This window comes from Rhinoderma darwinii, chromosome 1 (genome assembly GCF_050947455.1).
Source record: "Rhinoderma darwinii isolate aRhiDar2 chromosome 1, aRhiDar2.hap1, whole genome shotgun sequence".
Classification (NCBI taxonomy): Eukaryota; Metazoa; Chordata; class Amphibia; order Anura; family Rhinodermatidae; genus Rhinoderma; species Rhinoderma darwinii.
Genome location: NC_134687.1, coordinates 663445354 through 663464054, shown reverse-complemented (window position 1 = coordinate 663464054; position 18701 = coordinate 663445354). Strand labels below are relative to the sequence as shown.

At 38.5% G+C, this 18701-nt stretch overlaps 1 protein-coding gene across 1 annotated transcript in view; it reads right to left on the bottom strand.

Annotated features, from left to right (window-relative positions):
• The window catches only part of LOC142709524 (uncharacterized), a 60368-nt gene that overhangs the window by 15582 nt on the left and 26085 nt on the right, over positions 1–18701 (bottom strand). Inside the window, exon 4 of the mRNA XM_075848496.1 lies at positions 3233–3506. Coding sequence (XP_075704611.1) covers positions 3233–3506 — 274 coding nt within the window. The remainder of the gene's footprint in view (positions 1–3232; positions 3507–18701) is intronic.

Sequence of the window (18701 nt, the reverse complement as noted above, 5' to 3'; positions counted from 1 at the left end):
AAGGTTCCCCAGAAGAAAGAGCAGTCCATCTTAAATTAGGTGCAGGATATTTAAAGGGATACCCCAAGAATATTCAGAACCCCCATGGGATTTTGACTTTTTGTCAGTGCACCGGATCCCCAGAGAAACACCACTATAAACTGTATCTGTGTCCTCCGGCTTGTGTCACATATAGCAGTGTATGATCCTATGTCACATATAGCAGTGTATGAGTGTGTCACATATAGCAGTGTATGGGTGTGTCACACATAGCAGTGTATGATCTGTATCACATATGACAATGTATGATCTGTCACATATAGCAGTGTATGAGTGTGTCACATATAGCAGTGTATGACCTGCGTCACATATAGCAGTGTATGACTGGTGTCACATATAGCAGTGTATGATTTGTGTCACATAAAGCAGTGTATGATCTGTGTCATATATAGCAGTGTATGACCTGTGTTACATATAACAGTGTATGACCTGTGTCACATATAGCAGTGTATGACCTGTGTCACATATAGCAGTGTATAACCTGTGTCAGATATAGCAGTGTATGATCTGTGTCACATATATCCATCTCATATTGATCTCACATCCATCTATCTATCTATCTATCTATCTATCTATCTATCTATCTATCTATCTATCTATCTATCTATCTATCTCATATCTATTTACCTATCTCATATTTATCTCACAGCTATCTATCACGCTTTCCTCTTAATGGATGGCTTTCTTTTCTCTCAGTCAGTAGCTTTGTGTCCTCTCAGTTGGTAGCTTACTGTCCTCTTAGTTGGTGGCCCGTTGTCCTCTCACTGTCATGCTGTCCTCTCATCAGTGGCATGCTGTCCTTTTAATGGGTGTCACGCTGCCCTCTTAGTCGATGGCTTTCCATTCTCTGAGTCGGTGCCACCCTGTCCTCTCAGTCAGTGGCGTGCTGTCCTCTTAGATAGTGACATGCTTTACACTCAGTCGGTGGTATGCTGTCCTCTTAGTAGTGACATGCTTTATTTTCAGTTGGTAGCGTGTTCTTCTTTTAGTGGGTGGTCCACTGTCCTCTCAGTTGGTGGCAGTCTGTTCTCTGAGTCAGTGGCATACTGTCCTTTTAGTTGGTGTCACGCTGTCCCCTCCGTCAATGGCCTTCTGCTTTTTTTCAGTTGGGTTAACCCTGTCCTCTTAGTCAGTGGCACGCTTCCCTCTTAGTCGTCAGAGAGCTATCCTCTCAGTTGGTTGCATGCTGCCCTCTTAGTTGGTGGCATGCTGTCCTCTCAGTCAGTGGCATGCTGTCCTCTGTGTCGTAGGAGAGCTGTCTTCTCAGTCAGTGGCATACTGTCCTCTCTGTCGGAGGAGAGCGGTCTTCTCAGTCAGTGGCTTGCTGTCCTCTCAGTCGATGGAGAGCTGCCCTCTCAGTCAGTGGCATGCTGTCCTCTCAGTCAGTGGCATGCTGTCTTCTTAGTTAGTGGCATGCCGTCCTCTCAGTCGTTGTCATGTTGTCATCTCAGTTGGTAGTGTGCTGTCCTTTTAGTGAATGGGATGCTGTCCTCTCAGTTGGTTTCAGGCTGTTCTCTCAGTCAGTGGCATGCTGTCTTCAGTCAGTGACCTGATGTCCTCTCCGTCAGTGGCATGCTATCCTTTTAGTCGGTGTCTTGCTGTCCTCTGTGTCGATGGCCTTCTGTTCTCTTAGTCGGGAGTACCCAGGCCTCTCAGTTGGTGGCATGCTATCTTCTAAGTTCATCGCTTGCTGTCCTCTCAGTAGGTGGCTTGCTGTCCTCTCTGTACGTGGCATGATTTCCTCTCAGTTGGTGGCATGGTGTCCTCTCAGTAGGTGGCGTGCTGTCCCTAGAGTGGGTGGCATTCTGTTCTTTCAGTTGATGGAGAGCTGTCTTTTTAGTCGGTGGCACGCTGTCCTCTGAGTCTGAGCCGCGCTGTCCTCTGGAAGTAGGTGTCCCTCACTGATGAGTATTTAGGGCATCGCAGCAGGGGCTCATTCTCCAGGGACCCCTGGTCACATCACTGGCACACTCTGTCCGCCTTGGCCTCATGCTCCAGGACCCCCTGGTCACACCACTGGCACAGCCAGTCCTCTCTGGAAATTCTCCTCTAGGACCTGCTGGTCACAATGCTGGCACTGTATGTACTCAATGAGCCTTGTCCTCCAGGGCTTCCTGGTCTTCTTGCTGGCACACTGTCCCCCTGGGCCCCATACGCCAGGTCCCCCTGGTTACATCACTAGCACAACTGTCCTCCCTGGACTCATCCTTCAGGGCTCCCTGGTCACATTTCTGGCATAGCCTATCCTCCATGAGCCTTGTTCATCAGGTTCCCCAGGTCACATCACTAGCATAGTCTGTCCTCCATGGCCTCATCCTCCAGGGCTACCTGGTCACAGTGATATCCTCCATGAACTTTGTTCTCCAGGTCCTCCTGATCACATCACTAGCATAGTCTGTCCTCCCTGGCTTCATCCTCCAGGGCTTCCTGGTCACAGTGCTGGCAGAGTTTGTCCTTCCTGAATCGTGTCCTCCATTTCCCCTTATCACATCATTAGCACTGTCAGCCCTCCCTGGTCACATCTCCCAGGGCCCCCTGGTCAGAGTGCTGGCACAGTCTATTCTCCATGGACCTCATCCTCCAGGGCTCCCTGGTCACATCGCTGGCAGATTATATACTCCCTGAGTTTATGGGTCTATCTGTGCCATCCTGACTCCCCTGCTCACATCCATTACTCCTGTTGATACCCAGAGACTCAATGTTATCGTGATGGTGGTGGAGGGTTAGGCCTGGAAAAATAGAAGCTATGATATGGAAATAATAACAAGTTTCTCGGGTCCTCTGTTGAAAGCTCTAGAGGAAAAACAATTTCCATCCATTGGAAGCTTCTATACAGTGTTTCTCTAGAGCAGTAATGACCCCTGCCAAATGTCAATATGAAGGCAATAAGTTTGAGTTATATCTGTTTATACCAATCCTGGAAGTGGCACAGAAAAAGCAAAATAACACGTTCTGACAATGGAGGAACATTACAAATATCAAAATCATGGGAAGCACATGACAACTTTCACACACGGTCATTTTCTCTACAACTTCTCTTATGTACTCAAAATGGAGATTGGCTTAGCAGTCATCTAATGTTGCTTAATAAATTTTCATCTCACCTTGTCCATCACCTTCCAAAATTCTCACCCTAAAAATAGAGCCAGGAAATGGGGCGCATGCCTCGTTACAGACACTACACGGTACAAACCTTGTTTTGGTTGATTCCTCACCAGGTTGTCTTCCCTCTGGATGTATTTTCTCCGTACACTGCTTTTTGAGTTTATTATTGGGTTTATTTTTTCCTTGACCAGTATTTTTTTCTTGACCAGTATTTTTTTCTTGACCAGTATTTTTTCCTTGACCAGTATTTTTTTCTTGACCAGTATTTTTTCCTTGACCAGTATTTTTTTCATGACCAGTATTTTTTCCTTGACCGGTATTTTTTCCTTGACCGGTATTTTTTCCTTGACCGGTATTTTTTCCTTGGTTTTTTTCTTTGGATTATTTGTCACCATCAGATTCCAGACCAGGAGTTGAAACAAGAACAACACAGAACACAGTTATGAGACAAAGTTATTCTTCGAAAAATATCCTACAAAAAAAAATCCCTTCAAAAGCAACCCCTTTAAATACATTATTATTAATTATTATAAAGCACTATTAATTCCAGGGAGCTGTACATACCTGTATGAAACATCTCAATGAAAATATTCTACAAAAACATCCTACAGGAACATCTTACAAAACATCCCCACAAAAACATTCTAAAAACAATACCAATAAAAGCATCAAACCAGACAAAATCATCCTACAAAAACATTCTATAATAACATTCTACAAAAACATCCCTTCAAAAACAATGTCATAATAACATTCTAAAAAACACATCCCTACAAAAACATTCTATAAAGACAGTCTACAAAAACATTAAAGAGGTTTCTGTCAGTACATGATCTGTGGGGGTCCGACACCCTGACCCCGCACAGATCAGCTGATACAGTGCCTCCATGCACCGGACGTACATGACGGTAGCAGTTTGCTCCGGCCACGGAATAGTGGCCCTGCTGCAGTACTGTTCAAGTGAATAGGAGCAGAGCTGCAGTTCTGCAACACGGCCGCTATGCTATGTACGGAGCCAACTGCTTCCGGGCTCCCTACATAGCATTATGTGTCACAACATCCGATGCCCGTAGGCCACCGGAGTGGATTATCGGTGTGGGGTCCAGGTGTGGAGGCAAATACTGGATATATGGATGTATACTGGTTATATGGAGGTGTCTACTGGTTATATGAAGGTGTATACTATTTATATGGAGGTGTATACTAGTTATATGGAGAAGTATATACTGGTTATATGGAGGTGTATACTAGTTATATGGAGATGTATATACTATTTATATGGAGGTGTATACCGGTTATATGGAGGTGTGCACTGGTTATATGGAGCTCTGTACTGGTTATATGGATGTATATACTGGTTATATGGATGTATATACTGGTTATATGGAGGTGTATACTAGTTATATGGAGGTATATACTGGTTATATGGAGGTGTACTGGTTATATGGATGTATATACTGGTTATATGGGGCTGTGTACTGGTTATATGGAGGTGTATACTGGTTATATGGAGGTGTACTGGTTATATGGAGGTATACTGGTTATATGGATGTATATACTGGTGATATAGAGGTATATACTGCTTATATGGAGGTGTATACTGGTTATATAGGGGTGTCTACTGGTTATTTGGAGGTGTCTACTGGTTATATGGAGGTGCTTACTGGTTATATGGAGATGTATATACTATTTATATGGAGGTGTATACCGGTTATATGGAGGTGTGCACTGGTTATATGGAGCTCTGTATTGGTTATATGGATGTATATACTGGTTATATGGATGTATATACTGGTTATATGGAGGTGTATACTAGTTATATGGAGGTATATACTGGTTATATGGAGGTGTGTACTGGTTATATGCAGGTGTGTACTGGTTATATAGGGGTGTCTACTGGTTATATGGAGGTGTCTACTGGTTATATGGAGGTGCTTACTGGTTATATGGAGATGTATATACTATTTATATGGAGGTGTATACCGGTTATATGGAGGTGTGCACTGGTTATATGGAGCTCTGTATTGGTTATATGGATGTATATACTGGTTATATGGATGTATATACTGGTTATATGGAGGTGTATACTAGTTATATGGAGGTGTATACTAGTTATATGGAGGTGTATGCTGGTTATATGGAGGTGTATACTGGTTATATGGATGTATATACTGGTTATATAGAGGTATATACTGGTTATATAGAGGTATATACTAGTTATATGGAGATGTGTACTGGTTATATGGATGTATATACTGGTTATATAGAGGTATATACTGGTTATATAGAGGTATATACTAGTTATATGGAGATGTGTACTAGTTATATGGAGGTGTATACTGGTTATATAGAGGTATATACTGGTTATATAGAGGTATATACTGGTTATATGGGGTGTAATCTGGTTATATGGAGGTATATACTAGTTATATGGAGGTGTGTACTGGTTATATGGAGGTATATACTGGTTAGATAGAGGTATATACTGGTTATATGGGGTGTATACTGGTTATATGGTGGTATATACTAGTTATATGGAGGTGTATACTGGTTATATGAAGGTGTGTACTGGTTATATAGAGGTATATACTGGTTATATAGAGGTATATACTGGTTATATGGGGTGTATACTGGTTATATGGAGGTATATACTAGTTATATGGAGGTGTATACTGGTTATATGGAGGTGTGTACTGGTTATGTGGAGGTGTGTACTGGTTATGTGGAGGTGTATACTGGTTATATGGGGTGTATACTGGTTATATGGAGGTGTATACTGGTTATGTGGAGGTGTGTACTGGTTATATAGAGGTATATACTGGTTATATGGAGGTGTATACTGGTTATATGGAGGTGTATACTGGTTATATGGAGGTGTATACTGGTTATATAGAGGTATATACTGGTTATATGGAGGTGTATACTGGTTATATGGAGGTGTGTACTGGTTATATAGAGGTATATACTGGTTATATAGAGGTGTATACTGGTTATATGAGGTATATACTGGTTATATGGAGGTATATACTAGTTATATTGAGGCGTATACTGGTTATATAGAGGTATATACTGGTTATATAGAGGTATATACTGGTTATATGGGGTGTATACTGGTTATATGGAGGTACATACTAGTTATATGGAGATGTGTACTGGTTATATGGAGGTGTATACTGGTTATATGGAGGTGTATACTCGTTATATGGCAGTGTGTACTGGTTAAAATGAGGTATATACTGGTTATATGGAGGTATATTTTAGTTTTATGGAGGTGTATACTGGTTATATTGAGGCGTGTACTGGTTATATGGAGGTGTATACTGGTTATAAAGAGGTATATACTGGTTATATAGAGGTATATACTGGTTATATGGGGTGTATACTGGTTATATGGAGGTATATACTAGTTATATGAAGGTGTATACTGGTTATATGGAGGTGTGTACTGGTTATATGGAGGTATATACTGGTTATATAGAGTTATATACTGGTTATATGGGGTGTATACTGGTTATATGGAGGTATATACTAGTTATATGGAGGTGTATACTGGTTATATGGAGGTGTGTACTGGTTATATGGAGGTGTGTACTGGTTATGTGGAGGTGTGTACTGGTTATATAGAGTTATATAGAGGTATATACTGGTTATATGGGGTGTATACTGGTTATATGGAGGTATATACTAGTTATATGGAGGTGTATACTGGCTATATGGAGGTGTGTACTGGTTATGTGGTGGTGTGTACTGGTTATGTGGAGGTATATACTGGTTATATGGAGGTGTATACTGGTTATGTGGAGGTGTGTACTGGTTATATAGAGGTATATACTGGTTATATGGAGGTGTATACTGGTTATATGGAGGTGTATACTGGTTATATGAGGTATATACTGGTTATATGGAGGTATATACTAGTTATATTGAGGCGTATACTGGTTATATGGAGGTATATACTGAATATATAGCGGTATATACTGGTTATATAGAGGTATATACTGGTTATATGGGATGTATACTGGTTATATGGAGGTATATACTAGTTATATGGAGGTGAATACTGGTTATATGGAGGTGTATACTGGTTAAATGGAGGTGTGTACTGGTTATGTGGAGGTGTGTACTGGTTATATGGAGGTGTATACTAGTTATATGGAGGTGTATACTGGTTATGTAGAGGTGTATACTGGTTATGTGGAGGTGTATACTGGTTATGTGGAGGTGTGTACTGGTTGTATAGAGGTATATACTGGTTATATGGAGGTGTATACTGGTTATGTGGAGGTGTATACTGGTTATGTGGAGGTGTCTACTGGTTATAAGGAGGGGTGTACTGGTTATATGGAGGTGTATACTGGTTATATGGAGGTATATACTAGTTATATGGAGGTATATACTGGTTATATGGAGGTGTGTACTGGTTATGTGGAGGTGTGTACTGGTTATGTGGAGGTGTATACTGGTTATGTGGAGGTGTGTACTGGTTATATAGAGGTATATACTAGTTATATGGAGGTGTATACTGGTTATATGGAAGTGTATACTGGTTATATGAGGTATATACTGGTTATATGGAGGTATATACTAGTTATATAGAGGCGTATACTGGTTATATGGAGGTATATACTGAATATATAGAGGTATATACTGGCTATATAGAGGTATATACTGGTTATATGGGGTGTATACTGGTTATATGGAGGTACATACTAGTTATATTGAGGTATACCGGTTATATGGAGGTGTGTACTGGTTATATGGAGCTGTGTACTGGTTATATAGAGGTATATACTGGTTATATAGAGGTATATACTGGTTATATGGAGATGTGTACTGGTTATATGGAGGTGTATGCTGGTTATATGGAGGTATACTGTTTATATGGATGTATATACTGGTTATATAGAGGTATATACTGGTTATATAGAGGTATATACTAGTTATATGGAGATGTGTACTGGTTATATGGAGGTGTATACTGGTTATATAGAGGTATATACTGGTTATATAGAAGTATATACTGGTTATATGGGGTGTATACTGGTTATATGGAGGTATATACTAGTTATATGGAGGTGTATACTGGTTATATGGAGGTGTGTACTGGTTATATGGAGGTATATACTGGTTAGATAGAGGTATATACTGGTTATGTGGGGTGTATACTGGTTATATGGAGGTATATACTAGTTATATGGAGGTGTATACTGGTTATATGAAGGTGTGTACTGATTATATGGAGGTGTGTACTGGTTATGCTGAGGTGTGTACTGGTTATATAGAGGTATATACTGGTTATATAGAGGTATATACTGGTTATATGGGGTGTATACTGGTTATATGGAGGTATATACTAGTTATATGGAGGTGTATACTGGTTATATGGAGGTGTGTACTGGTTATATGGAGGTGTGTACTGGTTATGTGGAGGTGTGTACTGGTTATATAGAGTTATATACTGGTTATATAGAGGTATATACTGGTTATATGGGGTGTATACTGGTTATATGGAGGTATATACTAGTTATATGGAGGTGTATACTGGTTATATGGAGGTGTGTACTGGTTATGTGGAGGTGTGTACTGGTTATGTGGAGGTGTATACTGGTTATGTGGAGGTGTGTACTGGTTATATAGAGGTATATACTGGTTATATGGAGGTGTATACTGGTTATATGGAGGTGTATACTGGTTATATGAGGTATATACTGGTTATATGGAGGTATATACTAGTTATATTGAAGCGTATACTGGTTATATGGAGGTATATACTGAATATATAGCGGTATATACTGGTTATATAGAGGTATATACTGGTTATATGGGATGTATACTGGTTATATGGAGGTGTATACTGGTTATGTAGAGGTGTATACTGGTTATGTGGAGGTGTATACTGGTTATGTGGAGGTGTGTACTGGTTGTATAGAGGTATATACTGTTATATGGAGGTGTATACTGGTTATATGGAGGTGCATACTGGTTATGTGGAGGTGTGTACTGGCTATATAGAGGTATATACTGGTTATATGGAGGTGTATACTGGTTATGTGGAGGTGTATACTGGTTATGTGGAGGTGTCTACTGGTTATAAGGAGGTGTGTACTGGTTATAAGGAGGTGTGTACTGGTTATGTGGAGGTGTATACTGGTTATATGGAGGTGTATACTAGTTATATGGAGGTGTATACCGGTTATATGGAGGTGTGTACTGGTTATATGGAGGTATATACTGGTTATATAGAGGTATATACTGGTTATATGGAGGTATATACTAGTTATATGGAGGTGTATACTGGTTATATGGAGGTGTGTACTGGTTATGTGGAGGTGTGTACTGGTTATGTGGAGGTGTATACTGGTTATGTGGAGGTGTGTACTGGTTATATAGAGGTATATACTGGTTATATGGAGGTGTATACTGGTTATATGGAGGTGTATACTGGTTATATGGAGGTGTGTACTGGTTATATGGAGGTGTATACTGGTTATATGGAGGTATATACTGGTTATATGAGGTATATACTGGTTATATGGAGGTATATACTAGTTATATTGAGGCGTATACTGGTTATATGGAGGTAAATACTGAATATATAGCGGTATATACTGGTTATATAGAGGTATATACTGGTTATATGGGATGTATACTGGTTATATGGAGGTATATACTAGTTATATGGAGGTGTATACTGGTTATGTGGAGGTGTATACTGGTTATGTGGAGGTGTATACTGGTTATAAGGAGGTGTGTACTGGTTATGTGGAGGTGTATACTGGTTATATGGAGGTGTATACTAGTTATATGGAGGTGTATACTGGTTATATGGAGGTGTGTACTGGTTATATGGAGGTATATACTGGTTATATAGAGGTATATACTGGTTATATGGGGTGTATACTGGTTATATGGAGGTATATACTAGTTATATGGAGGTGTATACTGGTTATATGGAGGTGTGTACTGGTTATGTGGAGGTGTGTACTGGTTATGTGGAGGTGTATACTGGTTATGTGGAGGTGTGTACTGGTTATATAGAGGTATATACTGGTTATATGGAGGTGTATACTGGTTATATGGCGGTGTATACTGGTTATATGGAGGTGTGTACTGGTTATATGGAGGTGTATACTGGTTATATGGAGGTATATACTGGTTATATGAGGTATATACTGGTTATGTGGAGGTATATACTAGTTATATTGAGGCGTATACTGGTTATATGGAGGTATATACTGAATATATAGCGGTATATACTGGTTATATAGAGGTATATACTGGTTATATGGGATGTATACTGGTTATATGGAGGTATATACTAGTTATATGGAGGTGAATACTGGTTATATGGAGGTGTATACTGGTTAAATGGAGGTGTGTACTGGTTATGTGGAGGTGTGTACTGGTTATATTGAGGTGTATACTAGTTATATGGAGGTGTATACTGGTTATGTGGAGGTGTGTACTGGTTATATTGAGGTGTATACTGGTTATATGGAGGTGTATACTGGTTATGTAGAGGTGTATACTGGTTATGTGGAGGTGTATACTGGTTATGTGGAGGTGTGTACTGGTTGTATAGAGGTATATACTGTTATATGGAGGTGTATACTGGTTATATGGAGGTGCATACTGGTTATGTGGAGGTGTGTACTGGCTATATAGAGGTATATACTCGTTATATGGAGGTGTATACTGGTTATGTGGAGGTGTATACTGGTTATGTGGAGGTGTCTACTGGTTATAAGGAGGTGTGTACTGGTTATATGGAGGTGTATACTGGTTATATGGAGGTATATACTAGTTATATGGAGGTGTATACTGGTTATATGGAGGTGTATACTGGTTATATGGAGGTGTATACTGGTTATATGGAGGTGTGTACTGGTTATGTGGAGGTGTGTACTGGTTATGTGGAGGTGTATACTGGTTATGTGGAGGTGTGTACTGGTTATATAGAGGTATATACTAGTTATATGGAGGTGTATACTGGTTATATGGAAGTGTATACTGGTTATATGAGGTATATACTGGTTATATGGAGGTATATACTAGTTATATTGAGGCATATACTGGTTATATGGAGGTATATACTGAATATATAGAGGTATATACTGGCTATATAGAGGTATATACTGGTTATATGGGGTGTATACTGGTTATATGGAGGTACATACTAGTTATATTGAGGTATACCCGTTATATGGAGGTGTGTACTGGTTATATGGAGCTGTGTACTGGTTATATGGAGCTGTGTACTGGTTATATAGAGGTATATACTGGTTATATGGGGTGTATACTGGTTATATGGAAGTATATACTAGTTATATGGAGGTGTATAATGGTTATATGGAGGTGTGTACTGGTTATATGGAGGTGTGTACTGGTTATATAGAAGTATATACTGGTTATATGGAGGTATATACTGGTTATATGGGGTGTATACTGGTTATATGGAGGTATATACTAGTTATATTGAGGCGTATACTGGTTATATGGAGGTATATACTGAATATATAGCGGTATATACTGGTTATATAGAGGTATATACTGGTTATATGGGATGTATACTGGCTATATGGAGGTATATACTAGTTATATGGAGGTGTATACTGGTTATATGGAGGTGTATACTGGTTAAATGGAGGTGTGTACTGGTTATGTGGAAGTGTGTACTGGTTATATGGAGGTGTATACTAGTTATATGGAGGTGTATACTGGTTATGTAGAGGTGTATACTGGTTATATGGAGGTGTATACTGGTTATATGGATGTGCATACTGGTTATGTGGAGGTGTGTACTGGCTATATAGAGGTACATACTGGTTATATGGAGGTGTATACTGGTTATGTGGAGGTGTATACTGGTTATGTGGAGGTGTCTACCCGTTATAAGGAGGTGTGTACTGGTTATATGGAGGTGTATACTGGTTATATGGAGGTGTATACTGGTTATATGGAGGTGTGTACTGGTTATGTGGAGGTGTGTACTGGTTATGTGGAGGTGTATACTGGTTATGTGGAGGTGTGTACTGGTTATATAGAGGTATATACTAGTTATATGGAGGTGTATACTGGTTATATGGAAGTGTATACTGGTTATATGAGGTATATACTGGTTATATGGAGGTATATACTAGTTATATTGAGGTGTATACTGGTTATATGGAGGTATATACTGAATATATAGAGGTATATTCTGGTTATATGGGGTGTATACTGGTTATATGGAGGTGCATACTAGTTATATGGAGGTGTGTACTGGTTATATGGAGCTGTGTACTGGTTATATGGAGCTGTGTACTGGTTATATAGAGGTATATACTGGTTATATAGAGGTATATACTGGTTATATGGAGATGTGTACTGGTTATATGGAGGTGTATGCTGGTTATATGGAGGAATACTGTTATATGGATGTATATACTGGTTATATAGAGGTATATACTGGTTATATAGAGGTATATACTAGTTATATGGAGATATGTACTGGTTATATGGATGTATATACTGGTTATATAGAGGAATATACTGGTTATATAGAGGTATATACTAGTTATATGGAGATGTGTACTGGTTATATGGAGGTGTATACTGGTTATATAGAGGTATATACTGGTTATATAGAGGTATATACTGGTTATATGGGGTGTATACTGGTTATATGGAGGTATATACTAGTTATATGGAGGTGTATACTGGTTATATGGAGGTGTGTACTGGTTATATGGAGGTATATACTGGTTAGATAGAGGTATATACTGGTTATATGGGGTGTATACTGGTTATATGGAGGTATATACTAGTTATATGGAGGTGTATACTGGTTATATGAAGGTGTGTACTGATTATATGGAGGTGTGTACTGGTTATGCTGAGGTGTGTACTGGTTATATAGAGGTATATACTGGTTATATAGAGGTATATACTGGTTATATGGGGTGTATACTGGTTATATGGAGGTATATACTGGTTATATGGAGGTATATACTAGTTATATGGAGGTGTATACTGGTTATATGGAGGTGTGTACTGGTTATGTGGAGGTGTGTACTGGTTATGTGGAGGTGTATACTGGTTATGTGGAGGTGTGTACTGGTTATATAGAGGTATATACTGGTTATATGGAGGTGTATACTGGTTATATGGAGGTGTATACTGGTTATATGAGGTATATACTGGTTATATGGAGGTATATACTAGTTATATTGAGGCGTACACTGGTTATATGGAGGTATATACTGAATATATAGAGGTATATACTGGTTATATAGAGGTATATACTGGTTATATGGGGTGTATACTGGTTATATGGAGGTACATACTAGTTATATGGAGATGTGTACTGGTTATATGGAGGTGTATACTGGTTATATGGAGGTGTATACTCGTTATATGGCGGTGTGTACTGGTTATATGGATGTATGTACTGGTTATATAGAGGTATATACTGGTTATATAGAGGTATATACTAGTTATATGGAGATGTGTACTGGTTATATGGAGGTGTATACTGGTTATATAGAGGTATATACTGGTTATATAGAGGTTTATACTGGTTATATGGGGTGTATACTGGTTATATGGAGGTATATACTAGTTATATGGAGGTGTATACTGGTTATATGGAGGTGTGTACTGGTTATATGGAGGTATATACTGGTTAGATAGAGGTATATACTGGTTATATGGGGTGTATACTGGTTATATGGAGGTATATACTAGTTATATGGAGGTGTATACTGGTTATATGGAGGTGTGTACTGGTTATATGAAGGTGTGTACTGATTATATGGAGGTGTGTACTGGTTATGCTGAGGTGTGTACTGGTTATATAGAGGTATATACTGGTTATATAGAGATATATACTGGTTATATGGGGTGTATACTGGTTATATGGAGGTATATAGTAGTTACATGGAGGTGTATACTGGTTATGTGGAGGTGTGTACTGGTTATGTGGAGGTGTGTACTGGTTATGTGGAGGTGTATACTGGTTATGTGGAGGTGTGTACTGGTTATATAGAGGTATATACTGGTTATATGGAGGTGTATACTGGTTATATGGAGGTGTATATTGGTTATATGAGGTATATACTGGTTATATGGAGGTATATACTAGTTATATGGAGGTGTATACTGGTTATATGGAGGTGTATACTGGTTAAATGGAGGTGTGTACTGGTTATGTGGAGGTGTGTACTGGTTATATGGAGGTGTATACTAGTTATATGGAGGTGTATACTGGTTATGTAGAGGTGTATGCTGGTTATGTAGAGGTGTATACTGGTTATATGGAAGTGAATACTGGTTATATGGAGGTGTATACTGGTTAAATGGAGGTATATACTGGTTATATGGAGGTATATACTGGTTATATGGAGGTATATACTGGTTATAAGGAGGTGTATACTAGTTATATGGAGGTGTATACTGGTTGTATGGAGGTATATACTGGTTATACGGAGGTGTGTACTGGTTATATGGAGGTATATACTGGTTATATAGAGGTATATACTGGTTATATGGAGGTATATACTGGTTATATGGAGGTGTGTACTGGTTATATGGAGGTATATACTGGTTATATAGAGGTATATACTGGTTATATGGAGGTATATACTGGTTATATGGAGGTATATACTGGTTATATGGAGGTATATACTGGTTATAAGGAGGTGTGTACTGGTTATATGGAGGTATATACTGGTTATATGGAGGTATATACTGGTTATATGGAGGTATATACTGGTTATATAGAGGTATATACTGGTTATATGGAGGTATATACTGGTTATATGGAGGTATATACTGGTTATATGGAGGTGTGTACTGGTTATATGGAGGTGTATACTGGTTATATGGAGGTATATACTGGTTATATAGAGGTGTGTACTGGTTATATGGAGGTATATACTGGTTATATAGAGGTATATACTGGTTATATGGAGGTGTACTGGTTATATGGAGGTATATACTGGTTATATAGTGGTATATACTGGTTATATGGAGGTGTATACTGGTTATATGGAGGTATATACTGGTTATATGGAGGTATATACTGGTTATATGGAGGCGTATACTGGTTATATTGAGGTGTATACTGGTTATATGGAGGTGTGTACTGGTTATATGGAGGTGTATACTGGTTATATGGGGGTGTACTGGTTATATGGAGGTGTGTACCTGTTATATGGAGGTGTATACTGGTTATATGGAGGTGTGTACCTGGTTATATGGAGGTGTATACTGGTTATATGGAGGTGTGTACTAGTTTTATGGACGTGTACTGGTTATATGGAGGTGTATACTGGTTATATGGAGGTATACACTGGTTATATGGAGGTATATACTGGTTATATGGAGGAGTATACTGGTTATATGGAGGTGTATACTGGTTATATGGAGGTGTACTGGGTATATAGAGGTATATAGTGGTTATATGGAGGTGTATACTGGTTATATGGAGGTATATACTGGTTATATGGAGGTGTATACTGGTTATATGGAGGTTGTATACTGGTTAAATGGAGGTATATACTGGTTATATGGAGGCGTGTTCTGGTTATATGGAGTTGTATACTGGTTATATGGAGGTATATACTGGTTATATGGAGGTGTATACTGGTTATATGGAGGTATATACTGGTTATATGGAGGTGTATACTGGTAATATGGAGGTGAATACTGGTTATATGGAGGTGTATACTGGTTATATGGATGTGTATACTGGTTATATGGATGTATATACTGGTTATATGGAGGTGTGTACTGGTTATATGTAGGTGTATACTGGTTATATGGAGGTGTACTGGTTATATGGAGGTATATACTGCTTATATGGAGGTGAATACTGGTTATATGGAGGTGTATACTGGTTATATGGGGGTGTATACTGGTTATATGGAGGTGTATACTGGTTATATGGAGGTGTGTACTGGTTATATGGAGGTGTATACTGGTTATATGGAGGTGTATACTGGTTATATGGAGGTATATACTGGTTATATGGAGGTGTATACTGGTTATATGGATGTGCATACTGGTTATGTGGAGGTGTGTACTGGCTATATAGAGGTACATACTGGTTATATGGAGGTGTATACTGGTTATGTGGAGGTGTATACTGGTTATGTGGAGGTGTCTACCCGTTATAAGGAGGTGTGTACTGGTTATATGGAGGTGTATACTGGTTATATGGAGGTGTATACTGGTTATATGGAGGTGTGTACTGGTTATGTGGAGGTGTGTACTGGTTATGTGGAGGTGTATACTGGTTATGTGGAGGTGTGTACTGGTTATATAGAGGTATATACTAGTTATATGGAGGTGTATACTGGTTATATGGAAGTGTATACTGGTTATATGAGGTATATACTGGTTATATGGAGGTATATACTAGTTATATTGAGGTGTATACTGGTTATATGGAGGTATATACTGAATATATAGAGGTATATTCTGGTTATATGGGGTGTATACTGGTTATATGGAGGTGCATACTAGTTATATGGAGGTGTGTACTGGTTATATGGAGCTGTGTACTGGTTATATGGAGCTGTGTACTGGTTATATAGAGGTATATACTGGTTATATAGAGGTATATACTGGTTATATGGAGATGTGTACTGGTTATATGGAGGTGTATGCTGGTTATATGGAGGAATACTGTTATATGGATGTATATACTGGTTATATAGAGGTATATACTGGTTATATAGAGGTATATACTAGTTATATGGAGATATGTACTGGTTATATGGATGTATATACTGGTTATATAGAGGAATATACTGGTTATATAGAGGTATATACTAGTTATATGGAGATGTGTACTGGTTATATGGAGGTGTATACTGGTTATATAGAGGTATATACTGGTTATATAGAGGTATATACTGGTTATATGGGGTGTATACTGGTTATATGGAGGTATATACTAGTTATATGGAGGTGTATACTGGTTATATGGAGGTGTGTACTGGTTATATGGAGGTATATACTGGTTAGATAGAGGTATATACTGGTTATATGGGGTGTATACTGGTTATATGGAGGTATATACTAGTTATATGGAGGTGTATACTGGTTATATGAAGGTGTGTACTGATTATATGGAGGTGTGTACTGGTTATGCTGAGGTGTGTACTGGTTATATAGAGGTATATACTGGTTATATAGAGGTATATACTGGTTATATGGGGTGTATACTGGTTATATGGAGGTATATACTGGTTATATGGAGGTATATACTAGTTATATGGAGGTGTATACTGGTTATATGGAGGTGTGTACTGGTTATGTGGAGGTGTGTACTGGTTATGTGGAGGTGTATACTGGTTATGTGGAGGTGTGTACTGGTTATATAGAGGTATATACTGGTTATATGGAGGTGTATACTGGTTATATGGAGGTGTATACTGGTTATATGAGGTATATACTGGTTATATGGAGGTATATACTAGTTATATTGAGGCGTACACTGGTTATATGGAGGTATATACTGAATATATAGAGGTATATACTGGTTATATAGAGGTATATACTGGTTATATGGGGTGTATACTGGTTATATGGAGGTACATACTAGTTATATGGAGATGTGTACTGGTTATATGGAGGTGTATACTGGTTATATGGAGGTGTATACTCGTTATATGGCGGTGTGTACTGGTTATATGGATGTATGTACTGGTTATATAGAGGTATATACTGGTTATATAGAGGTATATACTAGTTATATGGAGATGTGTACTGGTTATATGGAGGTGTATACTGGTTATATAGAGGTATATACTGGTTATATAGAGGTTTATACTGGTTATATGGGGTGTATACTGGTTATATGGAGGTATATACTAGTTATATGGAGGTGTATACTGGTTATATGGAGGTGTGTACTGGTTATATGGAGGTATATACTGGTTAGATAGAGGTATATACTGGTTATATGGGGTGTATACTGGTTATATGGAGGTATATACTAGTTATATGGAGGTGTATACTGGTTATATGGAGGTGTGTACTGGTTATATGAAGGTGTGTACTGATTATATGGAGGTGTGTACTGGTTATGCTGAGGTGTGTACTGGTTATATAGAGGTATATACTGGTTATATAGAGATATATACTGGTTATATGGGGTGTATACTGGTTATATGGAGGTATATAGTAGTTACATGGAGGTGTATACTGGTTATGTGGAGGTGTGTACTGGTTATGTGGAGGTGTGTACTGGTTATGTGGAGGTGTATACTGGTTATGTGGAGGTGTGTACTGGTTATATAGAGGTATATACTGGTTATATGGAGGTGTATACTGGTTATATGGAGGTGTATATTGGTTATATGAGGTATATACTGGTTATATGGAGGTATATACTAGTTATATGGAGGTGTATACTGGTTATATGGAGGTGTATACTGGTTAAATGGAGGTGTGTACTGGTTATGTGGAGGTGTGTACTGGTTATATGGAGGTGTATACTAGTTATATGGAGGTGTATACTGGTTATGTAGAGGTGTATGCTGGTTATGTAGAGGTGTATACTGGTTATA